This window comes from Salmo salar, chromosome ssa09, assembly GCF_905237065.1.
Source record: "Salmo salar chromosome ssa09, Ssal_v3.1, whole genome shotgun sequence".
In the NCBI taxonomy this organism is placed as follows: domain Eukaryota; kingdom Metazoa; phylum Chordata; class Actinopteri; order Salmoniformes; family Salmonidae; genus Salmo; species Salmo salar.
The window spans coordinates 118201118-118216545 of NC_059450.1; the positions used below are offsets into that span (position 1 = coordinate 118201118).

At 45.5% G+C, this 15428-nt stretch overlaps 1 protein-coding gene across 1 annotated transcript; it reads left to right on the plus strand.

The window, feature by feature from the left end:
- The first annotated feature begins 7265 nt into the window (after positions 1 to 7265).
- On the plus strand, positions 7266 to 13962 carry LOC106612710 (estrogen-related receptor gamma). The gene is made up of 7 exons (XM_014214143.1): positions 7266 to 7439; positions 7847 to 8265; positions 9847 to 9963; positions 10444 to 10554; positions 10643 to 10804; positions 10969 to 11238; positions 12924 to 13962. The coding sequence occupies exons 1-7, from the start codon at positions 7381 to 7383 to the stop codon at positions 13166 to 13168; spliced, it is 1383 nt and encodes a 460-aa protein (XP_014069618.1). The 5' UTR covers positions 7266 to 7380; the 3' UTR covers positions 13169 to 13962.
- The last annotated feature ends 1466 nt before the right edge of the window (positions 13963 to 15428 follow it).

Sequence of the window (15428 nt, forward strand, 5' to 3'; positions counted from 1 at the left end):
TTTTTTTGTCTTGCCCATTCACCCTCTAAACGGCACACATACACAATCCATGTCTCAATTGTCTCAAGGCTTAAAAGTAATTAATTAACCTGTCTCCTCCCCTTAATCTACACTAATTTGAAGTGGATTTAACAAGTGACATCAATAGGGGATCATAGCTTTCACCTGGATTCACCTGGTCAGTCTATGTCATGGAAAGAGCAAGTGTTCCTAATGTTTTGTATTCTCTGTGTATATCACTCAGCCTTTAAACACGTAGTGACTATGGAGCCTTTATTAAATTATCATTGTAGCGGTAAGAGTACCTTAACAGGCATTAGTATTATTATAGTTTTGTAAGTGGACTTTCAGCCTGTTACAATGTAATGATATGGGATCAGGACAAGGGACAAGATGGGCAACAGTAGGCTCCTGCTCCACTGGCTCCATCACAGAGAGGGAGAGATTTCAGTCCTGTCTGTACCATTGACCCGCACTGTAACAGAGCATGAAAACTGGACCCAGGCTGACCCACGCCTCAGTACACACCCAGGGAGCTATAGAATCACTTGATTTCACCCATTAGCCCTGATGGTGTTGTTTGTGTTAACAAGGTCAACTGAGGCTCTCTCTCTGTGCGTGTGTGAGTGTCTGTGTGAGTGTGTGTGCATTGAGTGTGTGTGTGTGTGGGGGGGGATATCTTGCTGATGTAGCCATTGTTGGATTAGGGTTGAGGAGGAATGAGAAGTGTCAGGTAGTGTCAGACTAGACAGTAATCCTATCTCCCTGTACTGGGGGCCTACCCGGGTCAGAACCGGGTCAGTGTGCTGCTGTGCTGTAATACATTTCACAGCAGGGGGATGACAAGGGCAGGGAATGTGTTTCAATAGAGAAGAGGCATCAGGGGTCCACTGTGGGAACCTTTCATCCCAAATCATTTTGAGATGGAGGAATACCATGTGTAAATGTATCAGGGAACTAGCCAAAAGCATATTTGTTTGGAATATCCACAATTTAGAAGAAGAAAAAAGGAATCATAATGTATTGGTTATACAGAACATTCGGGAAAGTATTCAGACCCCTGGACCTTTTCCACATCTTGTTTTACCTTACAGCCTTATTCTCAAATTAATTAAACAAAATGTTTTCCTCATCAATCAATCAACGCGTTCCAGCAGGTATATCTCACTTGTCACCCCCAAAGCCAATTCCTCCTTTGGCCGCCTCTCCTTCCAGTTCTCTGCTGCCAATGACTGGAACGAACTACAAAAATCTCTGAAACTGGAAACACTTATCTCCCTCACTAGCTTTAAGCACCAGCTGTCAGAGCAGCTCACAGATCACTGCACCTGTACACAGCCCATCTATAAATAGCCCAAACAACTACCCTCTTCCCCTACTGTATTTATTTATTTTGCTCCTTTGCACCCCAGTATTTCTACTTTGCACACTCATCTACTGTCAAATCTACCATTCCAGTGTTTTAATTGCTATATTGTATTTACTTCGCCACCATGGCCTATTTATTGCCTTTACCTCCCTTATCTCACCTCATTTGCTCACATTGTATATAGACTTATTTTTCTACTGTATTATTGACTGTATGTTTGATTTACTCCATGTGTAACTCTGTGTTGTTATATGTGTCTGTCACGTTCTGACCAGTAAAGGGGTTATTTGTTATTGTAGTTTGGTCAGGACGTGGCAGGGGGGTATTTGTTTTATGTGGTTCGGGGTTTGTTAGTATATGTGTTTATGTAGAGGGGTGTTTGGTTAGAGTATTCCGGGGTTTTTGGGTTATTTTCTATATTTTGTATTTCTATGCTCTGTCTATGTTGTGTATTTCTTTGTTGGCCTGGTATGGCTCTCAATCAGGAACAGCTGTACATCGTTGTTGCTGATTGAGAGTCATACTTTGGTAGCCTGTTTTCACCTGTCCCTTTGTGGGAAGTTGTTGTTGCATAGCTGTGTGTTAAGCCTGCAATCCTGTTCATTCAATCGTTTTCTTGTTTTGTTTGTTCAGTGCTAAAATAAAGTCACTATGAGCACTCAACCCGCTGCGCCTTGGTCCACTACGTACGACGACCGTTACAGAACTACCCACCACAAACGGACCAAGCAGCGGGGTAAGGAGCTGGAGAGGAATTATGTGGACTACAGGGAATCGTGGACATGGGAGGAGATTCTGGACGGGGCTGGACCATGGCACCAGGCTGGTGAATACTGTCGCCCACCGGAGGAGATAGAGGCAGCCAAGGCGGAGCGGCGCCGGTATGAAGCTTTATACGGGCCAATTGGGAAGCACGAGAGGCACCCCCAATAATTATTGGGGGGGGCACACGGGTAGTTTGGCTGGGCCAAGGGTGAGCCCTAAGCCAACTCCCCGTGCTTATTATGGGGAGCGTATGGAGTGCAGAGCGCCTGAGTATGCGGAAGTGCGCACGATCTCGCCCATGCGCACGCACAACAGTCCGGTGCGAGTGATACCAGCCCCTCGCAAGTGCCGTGCTAGTGTGGGCATCCAGCCTGGAAGGAGGATGCCTGCGCAGCACATCTGGCCACCAGTGCGCCTCCTAGGCCCAGGCTACCCTACGCCTGCTCTACGCACGGCAACCATCAGGCCTCTGCACAGTCCAGTTCGCCCTGTGCCAGCACTCCGCTCGTGCAGGGCTGCTATTACCATCCAGCCAGGACGGGTTGTGCAGGAGGTGCGCTCCAGACCTCCAGTGTTTACCCATAGCCCTGTGTACCCAGTTCCTGCTCCTCGTACTAGCCCTGAGGTGTGTGTCTCCACTCTGGCGTGTCCAAAGCCAGCACCACGCACCATGCCTCCAGTGAGTCAGCCCAGTCTAGTACATCCTGTTCCCGCTCCTCGCACTAGCCTTGGGGTGTGTGTCACCAGTCTGGTACCTCCACTACCAGCCCCACGCACCAGGCCTCCAGTGCGTCAGCCCAGTCCAGCTCGTCCTGCTCCTGCTCCTCGCACTAGCCCTGTGGTGCGTGTCCTTAGTCTGGCGCGTCCTAAGCCAGCTCCACGCATCAGGCCTTCAGTGCGCAGTCCCCGTCCAGAGCTTCCGGCAATAGTGCCTCGTCCAGAGCTTCCGGCAACAGTGCCCCATCCAGAGTGTCCGGAAACAGTGCCCCGTCCAGAGTGTCCGACGACAGTGCCCTGTCCAGAGTGTCCGGCGACAGTGCCCAGTCTAGAGATGGCCCACAGTCCGAAACCAAGAGAGACGGCCTACAGTCCGGAACCGAGTGAGACGGCCTACAGTCCGGAACCGAGTGAGTCGCCCTACAGTCCGGAACCGAGTGAGTCGCCCTACAGTCTGGAATCGGCGCAGCCAGAGTCGCCCTACAGTCCAGAGCTCCCAGAGTCGCCCTACAGTCCGGAGCTCCCAGAATCGTCCGTCTGCCCGAGGTCTACAGCGAAGTGCTTCAGCCCAAGGTCTACAGCGACGTGCCTCAGCCAGAGGTATTCAGCGAAGGGTGGATAGGTTAGGTGGGGGGGACTAAGGACAGAGCCTGAGCCACCTCCACAGTAGGAGGATTGGGGAGGGGGGGGGTGTAGCACGGGAACCTTCGGTGACGGCAGCCACCCTCCCTTCCCTCCCTTTAGTTTGGGGGGTTTATTTTGTGTTTACTTTTTGTGTGAGGTGTATCCGGGGTCTGCACCTTTTTTGGGGGGGGGGGGTACTGTCACGTTCTGACCACTAAAGGGGTTATTGTAGTTTGGTCAGGACGTGGCAGGGGGGTATTTGTTTTATGTGGTTCGGGGTTTGTTACCCCATAATGACAAAGTGTAAACAGGTTTTTAGACATTTTTGCAAATGTATTAAAAATAAAAAAACTGAAATACCCTTTGCTATGAGACTCGAAATTGAGCTCAGGTGCATCCTGTGTGTCACGGGATACTAGGAGTGGTGGTTGGAGTCAGGCGCAGAGAGCAGAGGGTCAGTACAACGTCTTTATTTACTCCGGCACAAACCGGTCACGCCAAAACAGAAGGGTGCGTAAAATAAATGACCAACCCAAAGCACAGGGCAAAAAGGTCTAGAGAGAGAAATAAGGCGTCAGCCAGCACGTCCAAAATAACACAACAGCGAAATAATCCCGCACAAACCTGGGCGGGCTAAACAGGCTTAAATAAACACAAATCAAGAAACATAACACGGGAACAGGTGCAAACAATAAGACCATACAAACCGAAAAGGAAAAAGGGATCAGCGGTGGCTAGTAGGCCGGCGACGACGACCGCCGAGTGCCGCCTGAACAGGCAGGGGAGCCACCTTCGGTGGGATTCGTGACACTATGTCCATTTATCATCCTTGACAACTTGATTGGAGTCCATCTGTGGTAAATTCAATTGATTGTACATGATTTGCAAAGGCACACACACCTGTCCCACAGTTCACAGTGCAGTTCAGAGAAAAAAACAAGCCATGAGGTCGAAGGAATTGTCCGTAGAGCTCCGAGACAGGGTTGTGTCGAAGCATAGATCTGGGGAAGGGTACCAAAAAAATTCTGCAGCATTAAATGTCCCCAAGAACACAGTGACCTCCATCATTCTTAAATGGAAGAAGTGTGGAACCACCAAGACTCTTCCTAGAGCTGGCCGCCTGGCCAAACTGAGCAATCAGGGGAGAAGGGCCTTGGTCAGGGAGGTGACCAAGAAGTTGATGGTCACTCTGACAGAGCTCCAGAGTTCCTCTGTGGAGATGGGAGAACCTTCCAGAAGGACAACCATCTCTGCAGCACTCCACCAATCAGGCCTTTATGGTAGAGTGGCCAGACAGAAGCCACCCCTCAGTAAAATGCACATGACAGCCCGCTTGGAGTTTGCCAAAAGGCACCTAAAGAACTCCCAGACCATGAGAAACAAGTTCCTCTGATCTGATGAAACCAAGATTGAACTCTTTGGCCTGAATGCCAAGCGTCACATCTGGAGGAAACCTGGCACCATCCCTACGGTGAAGCATGGTAGTGCCAGCATCATGCTGTGGAGATGTTTTTCAGCGTCAGGTACTGGGAGACTAGTCAGGATCGAGGGAAAGATGAACGGAGCAAAGTTCAGAGAGATCCTTGATGAAAACCTTCTCCAGAGCGCTCAGGACCTCAGACTGGGGCGAAGGTTTACCTTCCAACAGGACAACGATTCTAAGCACACAGCCAAGTGGCATGGGGACAAGTCTCTGAATGTCATTGAGTGGCCCAGCCAGAGCTCGGACTTAAACCCGATCTAACATCTCTGGAGAGACCTGAAAATAGCTGTGCAGCGACGCTCCCCATCCAACCTGACAGAGCTTGACAGGATCTGCAGAAAAGAATGGGAGAAACTCCCCAAATACAGGTGTGCCAAGCTTGTAGCATCATACCCAAGAAGACTCTAGGCTGTAATTGCTGCCAAAGGTGCTTCAACAAAGTACTGAGTAAAGTGTCTGAATACTTATGTAAATGTGATATTTCAGTTTTTATTTTTAATACATTTCCATACATTTCTAATAAACATTTTTTTGCTTTGTCATTATGGGGTATTGTGTGTAGATTGATGGGGGGAAAAACAATTTAATCCATTTTAGAACAAGGCTGTAACATAACAAAATGTGGAAAAAGTCAAGGGGTCTGAATACCTTCCAATTGCACTGTATAATATGCCAAATGGATTGATACATTTTTGTTGGATAATCTATTTTGAAACTTATTGGGATCCAGCTAATACCAGTAACTCAAGTGAAGCAGGTATCTAGAACAGCGTTTATACCTGTTTCTAACTTCCGTCTTTTGTCCTGATCTTGTCCGCATTCTGATTGTGCCGATATTTTTGGACAGGTGTAGACATCAAAAGATTGTGATCAGATCATCCTGCCCACCTCCGGAGGGAGTCAGACACGCCTTGTGTGTGGATATCTTACAAGTGTAGACAGATCTGGACAGAGAAACCATTTAAATCGTCATCATTCCGCCCTCTAAAATCATTGACAGGTGGCACCATTGAATGATTATATCAATATGTGTCTTACAAAAAATAAATACATATTATTTTTAAAGAATAGCTGTGAAATAATTTGTATAAAAGAAGGGACCAGGAAATGTGGTCACAATGCAAACACAGTAGATGGATAACCGACACATTTGAATACCGTGTGTGTAGACATATTTCTGGAAATGTGCGCACAATCAGAATGCAGACAAGATCAGGACAAAGGACCCATGTTAGCGCCAGGTATAAACTTGGCTAAGGTGTCTGGTGGCTGGATTTGGATGTTCTCGCTCCTCACAGGGTTTTCACACATCAGGGTTGTCCAAAAGTGCTGCTTCAGCACCCCTGCCAACACACTGGCATCGGACGGCTGCTAATCCTCACCCTCCAGCCACCCTAACCCTCCTACCTCATCCCCACCTCCCCTTTCACCAGATGTAAGCCCTGTACTGTACACATGTACCTGACCTACTGACCAGTTCCAAGTAAGAATTCCCTCTCTCTTTCCACTACCTCCCTCCCCTCCCTTTCTCTAGTCTAATTCTATCCCTTGGTTTTCCGGCCTGTTCTAATTCCCCCTGCCTGCCTCTCACTTTCTCTCCAGCTCACCTTACCTGACTTTCAAAGATTAACCATGAAAACACACTTCAAAGAGAAAGACCTATGTGAGACTAGACAATCTTAATTAAGATACTTCAGGAATAGTGATGCATTTTGGTTCAGGAATTAGAATACTACTGTCACCGATATGCAATTTATAGCTTTTAAAAGTGAGAAATTGTTATGAGGAACAGCAAATACCTGGAAGCAAAGAGGATGCCGTGCCCGTGAGTCTGTACTGAGTGCTTTCTCTGTTTACACCAAACAGTATAAGAGGGAAATCCTGGTTCCAACGATTACAGAGATGAGGGAGGGCGGAGTCTGGAGAAAAAAGAATAGTAAAATACATTTAATGACAACTGAGCAAAACCAACGGACATAGTGCATGGTGTTCCATCATAAGCAATAACGTTTCATGTTTTCACCTCGCTTTGATAACACTCTGTCAATAAGAGGTACCAGTGAAAATCCTCTTTAACAAATCCTGTTCATACTTTGACTCGTGTATCATGTATAAATGTTGCCTTCTGTGTGGTATGTAAACATGTAAATATGTATGTTGTACACTCAACACAATGGAAGTGAGAAGAGAATGAAACCATCAACAGACGTTTAGTGCTTGTCAGGATTAGTCCCCCAGGCCCCGCCCCTTTGCAATGACACAGGGCTTCAGCTAAATAAATCTGCAACTATAACTGTGGCCCTTGTCTCAGTGTCCTCACTCTGTCACTATTTCTCTCCATTTAGCTCCCAAACCAGAATACCACAATACTACTACTGCCTTGATAACTACATTTCTCATTTCGTCTCCTTTCTTCCTGGATATGGATCTAAAGGATTTTTGCCTGAGTGAAAATGTCCACTTCCTCAGCCAGCACAACCAGTAAGAATTCTTGAGATTTATGTTGTTGTTGTTTTTTTTACATTCATATTTGGTATGAAAGTAATGAACAATTGAATGTGATCATAGATACATTTTATTGGTCGTTAATCTGATGGCCACCAATTATGTGCTGTTGATGTGTGTTTACTTTTCATTTAAGCATGAGATAAGGATTCATTTAGTTGAGAAAAAAAAGTTATTATTAATTGTCTGTAGAATAAATGCAAAAGTTGGTTTCCTCCATGGGGAACATGAATAGAGTTGTTGGTCCTTGAGGTGGTCCATCCAATAGGCAGACTATATTGTGGTCTGCATGCCACACTGTTATCCTAGCAGTTCTATAAATAATAGGGTATTATTTCAGTGGGACTATATTGTTGTCATGATCATTTCAATTGTGCCATCAGCCTGTTGGACTCAAACACCGACGACGGTCCTTCACTAGATGATAGATGTATCAAGACGGATCCCCCCAGCCCTACCTTCGCCCTGGACCGAACCACAGCATTCAGTCCCAGCTCGGACAGCAGTGGATACAGTTTATTCTCACAGGGTCACTCGCTGGACCCGGAATCCCCGAGTTCGAGCAGCAGCGGCAGCGGTGTCAGCGCAGCACCGGACTCTAGCAGCGCATCTCAGTTTCGCTCGGATCGCAGTTTGGCGCTCTCCGCGCACGTTGACTCCATCCTCAAATGTGACTACTTATCGTCGCTGGGCTCTGGACCTAAAAGGCTGTGCCTAGTTTGTGGCGACTTTGCATCAGGATATCACTACGGAGTAGCGTCGTGTGAGGCATGCAAGGCTTTCTTCAAGAGGACAATTCAAGGTAAACAGAAGTGTATAGGTTTTTGCAAAAATCTGATAGAACATCAAATCAAGCCGTCTGGGATGGTGTGTGTTGCGTGCACTGTGTGCGAGCGTGCACGTGTGATACATTTACGACAGGGCAAAGTTCTGGGCTAGATCTTAATTAATAATATAATCAATGATCTATTAGAGGGGGAAGCGCAAATGAGGGTGATTGCAGCATACACAGATTTCCAATAGTTCTGTCAGCCGCAGACTCAGCTATGGGATTGATTTTCGTGTGAAGACTCAATGTGGTTCATATTGGTTGATGGCCCCAGAAATGCTTTATTGTCCCCCAAGATGAAATCGGGAGGGGACTGTGGATCTATCTCGGTCCGTTCGTACGTTCGTTACACGCGATAGACCAATCTGCTATCTCAGACAGCACTGGGCCGATTTTGATGCGTCTTGCCTTAGAGATCCGTCATTGACAATGTTACACTGATTGGCTGCGAGAGCTATGGCCTAGTAGTTAACATAAGGGGGTCGACAACGACATGTTTATTGTTGCCTTGTTTCTAAATGGAGAAATTGCTTCAGTATATTATTTGGTTTTGATTTCTTAATATAATCCTGAATATTGTATTTTTGCAGTCTGAAACAAGAGAGGATTATTCTCTGCTACAAATGTTTTAAAAGAATTGACGCGTGATATTGATCCAGTGGCTTGATGCATTAACGACTGATTTTCAACATTATTTGACTATGCGCCTAATTTCAAGTATGCTTGAAGTTGAATGAAAATACTTATTTTATTCTCATTTATCAAAAGTGGCTTTTCATAATGCATTATTTTAGCAACAGTGCCCATCTCAAAGTATGAAACTGCAGCTTAATAAAAATTTGTTATTGCACCTATAACACCGCACAACACCTTTTAGTTTCTTGTGAATGGCACTCTGAAGAGGTGCCAATCTCCTGTTAAAAGCTTGGAGCTGTAACTTGGATGCCCTAATCTCAGAGCCTCTTGTCCAGGGGACAGGAGGTTTAGGGGTGAGCTCATTGATCGAGGGCCCTTGGCCCCTAGATCACCCCCAGATCCAGACCCGCTTGTCTGGGTATAGATGGGTGGGAGAAATGAATCAATACTCTATTAAATCCCCTTTTTGTCTTGTGTGAGCCCAAACATTGTAACACTTGTTGTGGTCATTAGGCTCAGTGTGAAAAAGCCAATCAATATCTGTATTTTGTCTGGGCTTCTATTGATTGCTGTGTGAAAGCTCAGGGTGCCAGCGAACACAGAGGCAAATTACTTCTGTCATAGTGCCACAGAATTACTTCTGTCATAGTGCCACAGACAGTGAAACTCAGTAAACCACCAGATGGCAAGGGTTAGCCATGGTGGCACACCCCCTAAAAACACACATTGTTTTACAGCATGGCAATTTGACCTTTAGGCTTTCTGAAAAGTTAAGCATCAAGAATGCACTTTGAGAAAGATACTGTAAAATACAGTGTCACCGTTTAGATTGCATTTTTGCGACATTGGCTTTTCTGACTGGTAACCTCAAGTATAGAGGGCGGGGTGTAAACAGAGCTGCGCTTTCTGTGTTTCCAGGTAACATTGAGTACAGCTGCCCTTTGATGAACGATTGTGAGATCACCAAGCGTCGTAGGAAGTCGTGCCAAGCGTGTCGCTTCCAGAAGTGCCTGCGTGCCGGCATGATGAAGGAAGGTGAGACTTGATGACCAACTCAACAACTCATCTCAGTGGAATCAATGGGCTCAATAAACAGACATGCTTAAGTGTACCAGCCTGCAGAACACATACAGCCTGACTTAGAGTTTTTAATTACTCAACCTCTATTTTCAATCCCCATTAGCTGTTGCCAAGGCAGCTGCTACTCTTCCTAGGGTCCTGCAACATTAAAGCAGTTATATACAATTTTAAATATTACATGGCATTAGGCCACTACTATTCTACCACATACACTACCGTTCAAAAGTTTGGGGTCACTTAGAAATGTATTTTCATCTCTTTTTTTAAATTGATTCTACTGCTTACATCAGTTACCTGATGTGGAATAGAGTTCAATGGCGCCATGACTCTATGTAGTACTGTGCACCTCCCATAGTCTGTTCTTGACTTGGGGATTGGGGATCAATCAATGAGCAAAGAAGATGATCACTGATAATCATGTTTGTGTCACCACAGGTGTTCGCATGGACAGAGTAAGAGGAGGACGTCAGAAGTACAAGAGAAGGGGGGACTCTGGCCTCTCTCTTTATATGAAGGCCCCAGACACACACCCCGTCAAGGCCAACGGTGAGTACCCTCCAATAAGAGCCTCGTCAGTCACAAACGGGGAGTACACTAGAGTACATTACTAATATATCTGTTTGACCTCTTTCAGGAAACAAAGTGATCTCCCAGCTCCTCTTGACAGAGTCAGCCCCCCTGTGTGCCACGCCTGACAACTCAACCAATGATGACAACCTTAAAGCCCTGCTGACGCTTTGTGACCTCCTTAACAGGGAACTCTTGGTCATGATTGGCTGGGCAAAGCATATCCCAGGTACCCACTCCTGTTGCTCTTGTAGGTCATGTTAAATAAGCGTGACTCCCTGCTTAAAAAAAATAAAAATACTATGCCATTTTACACTGGTACAAAGGGACAAAGTTTACTTTTTATACTGTGAGAACTTATGGAGTATTACATTTCCATATTTGCCCTTCCAGGCTTCTCTGCCCTTTCATTGGTGGACCAGATGGCCCTGCTGCAGAGTGGTTGGATGGAGACGCTGGTCTTGTCAGTGGTGTCTCAGTCTCTGGGCTATGAGGAGGAGCTGGTGTTTGCTGGGAACCTGCATCTGGACCAGGCCCAGTGCAGAGCGGCTGGACTCTCTGACCTCTACACTGCCCTGAGACAGCTGACCACCAAGTACAGGCAGATTAACCTGAGCCGAGAGGAAGTGGTTACTCTCAAGGCTATGGCCCTCGCCAACTCAGGTACTAACTACATGGCCTGCACTGGATATCTGTTATCAGTAGTTAAGTGTTGTCAGCTGTTTATTTATTGTTTTATTTAACCTTTATTTAACTAGGCAAGTCAGTTAAAAACAAATTCTTATTTACAATGACGGCCTACCCCGGCCAAACCCTCCCCTAACCCGTACGATGCTGGGTCAATTGTGCGCAGCCCTATGGGACTCTTGATCATGGCCGGTTATGATACAACCCGGGATCGAACCCGGGTCTGTAGTGACGCCTCTAGCACTGCAGTGTCTTAGACCGCTGCGCCACTCAGGATCCTGTAACTGTGACAGAGCAAACTCAAGAGACCTAGCTGTACCCTTGTACAATCCCTCTTAGAAAGCATATTAAGAATGACAGAACTACCAGAAACATATACTACTATCTAATCTGCCTGGCTACTGCTTACAATAAATAATTGTGTTAAATTCAGCTTTACAATACACTGGCTTGGTACAAAATCTACTGCACCGTCTTCAGGCAGCCCTACATACAGCCACTCCTTCAGGACTGCTCTATTCAATCCGTATTGTGGAAGTTCAGCATTGCAGCGTGATTGAAATTTAAAGGCAATGTTACCGCGTTAGCGGAGACTGTAGTTACGTAAACGCTACAGATGTTGGCTCGATCGGAAATTACCTTTACTTGTCTATCTTGCAATCTGTAATGCTTTAGTAATACAGATTGATTCAAGCCCCTAAGTGTGATCCACAGTGCCTTTCCCTCAGGGTGTGTCCTTGAATACACTTTTGCTCCAGGGTCAGGTTCCCTAGCAGGGCAAGGCTGTTAAATGATGGTCAATACCTTGAAAAGCTACTAGCTGTCAGGGACTGACTGAGTGCCTAGACCCCTCATATTGGCAAACGTCCCTCACAGGTCTCGTATTTTAGTAATGGGATTCTCTCAGCATTACCCATGTCACTATCAGCCCTCCACTTTTTTTTTTAACTACCATTAATAATTTGATATAATGACTAACATGTTGTATTTAGTTTATTGGAGTCATAAATAAAGGGGTCATTATGTGAACGGTATTACCAATGCTATACTATATACTTGTGTGCTCCAATTTTTTTTGTTGATGAATCATTTTTCAATCACCTCTGTACAAACTGCCAGTCTTCAGACCACCATGACAGAGACTGGGGAGGTCTAGACGTCTGCCAAATCTGTTTTCCAACACCCACTTCTCTCACCCCTCCCTCCCCTCCCTTCCGGCTCCCGCTGTTATTCCCCAGGCCACAGCAAGTGGAAACTGATCAATATCCTAGCAGTGAGAAGGCTGCTTCTGCCCTCAGCCCTGATCAATAAATCCATCTGCCTCCCAGCGCCCTGCAAATGATCACAGGAATTCAGAAATCCATTAGGCGAGTCTGGCTGTGTTAGCCTGACACTCCGGGGCAGTCACACCGCCTGAGGTGGCTAGAAAGATCAGAGGAGGGAGCCTTTGTTTTTACATTTACAGTCCTTTCAGGAAAAATGAGGGTCGGCTGCATGCAACTTAACCTTGGCCCGTCCATTAGCCCTCAATGGCGAAACAAATGAGGTGGACAATGGGATCTGACACGCTGTCATGCCGAAACAAGGGGAGGTTTATCACACAATTCCACCCACACCCAAACACCCACAGGCCTCCCTTGACCTTGTCTCTCCCCACTCAGACGCAGAGAACCTGGAGTGTGTGGAGGCAGTGCAGCGGTTCCAGGATGGACTCCATGAGGCCCTGCAGGAGTACGAGAGCGCCCAGCACCCAGCAGAGCTTCACCGGGCAGGCAAACTGCTCATGACCCTGCCCCTGCTCCGGCAGACTGCCAACCGTGCCGTGGACACCTTCTGCCGGCTCCACCTGGAGGGCCACGTGCCCATGCACAAACTATTCCTGGAGATGCTGGACGCCAAAATATGACTGTTCTACACCTAACCTTCCATTGGCCCCTCACAAACCGTAACCAGGTGCCCCATTGTTGTGGGGTCAGAAGTTCAGGGTTTGGTGGGTCACAGTTTTATGACAAGTCACGGTGTCATGGAACGAGCCTGATAACTGCATACTGTAGAACAACATATACAAGTGATAGATCTTGTTTCTCATTAGGGCAAAAGCCAAGGGCTCTATTCAATCCGTATCGCGGAAGTTCAGTGTTACAGTGTGATTGAAATTCAAAGGCAATGTTCTTGCGTTAGCGGAGACTGCATTCACGGTAAATACTAGCCTATGTCGGCTCAATCGGAAATGACCTTTACATTGCTATCGCGCAATCTGGAACGCTTCAGTGATACAGTTTGAGTAGAGTTCCAAGTCTGGTAGATTCATATATTTTGGTACTTTTTCCAGAGGAGAGTATGTATATTGTTTTTTTTTGTATCGTGGGGATTTTCCAGCCATGATATTCAGTCTATATGAAAGGATGTCACTCATGTGAAAACATAATAGCACTTACTGATGATGCATTCTGTTAGCTAGATATCACATAGCCAATGGCCTCTGCAAGCTGTTAGCCAGGCTGAACCAAACTATTAGTACTGCTATCATTACAAACAGCACATTCTTTTGGACTTACCTGCCTTATAATGTACTAAGAAGTTGCGTTGCCATGACATTTGTATTTTATTTATTTATTTATTACACGATCGCTGTACAAAGACATGAACTGCTTTCCTACTAGTTTGTATGCGTTTGAATAAAATGCTTTTGGAATTAAATGCGTTTCGAGTGTGACAGACATTGGAGTGTGAACATTGTGTTTCATGTTGAACCACAAAGTAGGCTCTCTGTAATTAGTTAATAGTTTTATTCCATTTATGAAGATCAGATTAGAAAAGTACAGTCATAAAAGCGAGAAACTCGAGGGTACTGTATATGAAATGCACTCACAGCATCCTCGGCTAACATTCTGCTACTGACAAAGCAATCCCACTGTTGCCAAAATAATTATTATTAGTTCATGGACAGACAGATGTATTTTGTACAGACAAACACAGAACATTCAATGTTACATTTCCATTTAAGATATTTGTTACATAGATATATATACAGTATATATATATATACACTGTATATATATATATATATATGTATATACAGTTGAAGTCAGAAGTTTACATACACCTTAGCCAAATACATTTAAACTCAGTGTTTCACAATTCCTGACATTTAATCCTAGTAAAAATCCCCTGTCTTTGGTCAGTTAGGATCACCACTTTATTTTAAGAATGTGAAATGTCAGAATAATAGTAGAGAATGATTTATTTCAGCATTTATTCATTTCATCACATTCCCAGTGGGTCAGAAGTTTACATACACTTAATTAGTATTTGGTAGCTTTGCTTTAAATTGTTTAACTTAAGTCAAACGTTTCAGGTAGCCTTCCACAAGCTTTCGACAATAAGTTGGGAGAATTTTGGCCCATTCCTCCTGACAGAGCTGGTGTAACTGTGTCAGCTTTGTAGGCCTCCTTGCTCGCACACGCTTTTTCAGGTCTGCCCACAAATTTTCTATGGGATTGAGGTCAGGGCTTTATGATGGCCACTCCAATACCTTGACTTTGTTGTCCTTAAGCCATTTTACCACAACTTTGGAAGTATGCTTGGGGTCATTGTCCATTTGGAAGACGCATTTGCAACCAAGCTTTAACTTCCTGACTGATGTCTTGAGATGTTGCTTCAATATATCCACATAATTTTCCTCCTCATGATGCTATCTAGTTTGTGAAGTGCACCAGTCCCTCCTTCAGAAAAGCACCCCCACAACATGATGCTGTCACCCCCGTGCTTCACGGTTGGGATGGTGTTCTTCGGCTTGCAAGCCTCCCCCTTTTTCCTCCAAACAGAATGATGGTCATTATGGCCAAACAGTTCTATTTTTGTTTCATCAGACCAGAGGACATTTCTCCAAAAAGTACGATCTTTGTCCCCATGTGCAGTTGCAACCGTAGTCTGGCTTTTTTATGCCGCTTTTGGAGCAGTGGCTTCTTCCTTGCTGAACAGCCTTTCAGGTTATTTCGATATAGGACTTGTTTCACTGTGGATTTAGATACCTTTGTACCTGTTTCCTCCAGCATCTTCTCAAGGTCCTTTGTTTTTGTTCTGGGAATGATTTGCACTTTTTGCACCAAAGTATGTTCATCTCTAGGAGACAGAAAACGTCTCCTTCCTGAGCGGTATGATGG

Coding starts and splice junctions, on each gene's coding strand:
- LOC106612710 (XM_014214143.1), top strand. CDS start 7,381: ATGGATCTAAAGGATTTTTGCCTGAGTGAAAATGTCCACTTCCTCAGC. Junction 7,440..7,846: donor TTCCTCAGCCAGCACAACCA/GTAAGAATTCTT, acceptor TTGTGCCATCAG/CCTGTTGGACTCAAACACCG. Junction 10,555..10,642: donor ACACCCCGTCAAGGCCAACG/GTGAGTACCCTC, acceptor GACCTCTTTCAG/GAAACAAAGTGATCTCCCAG.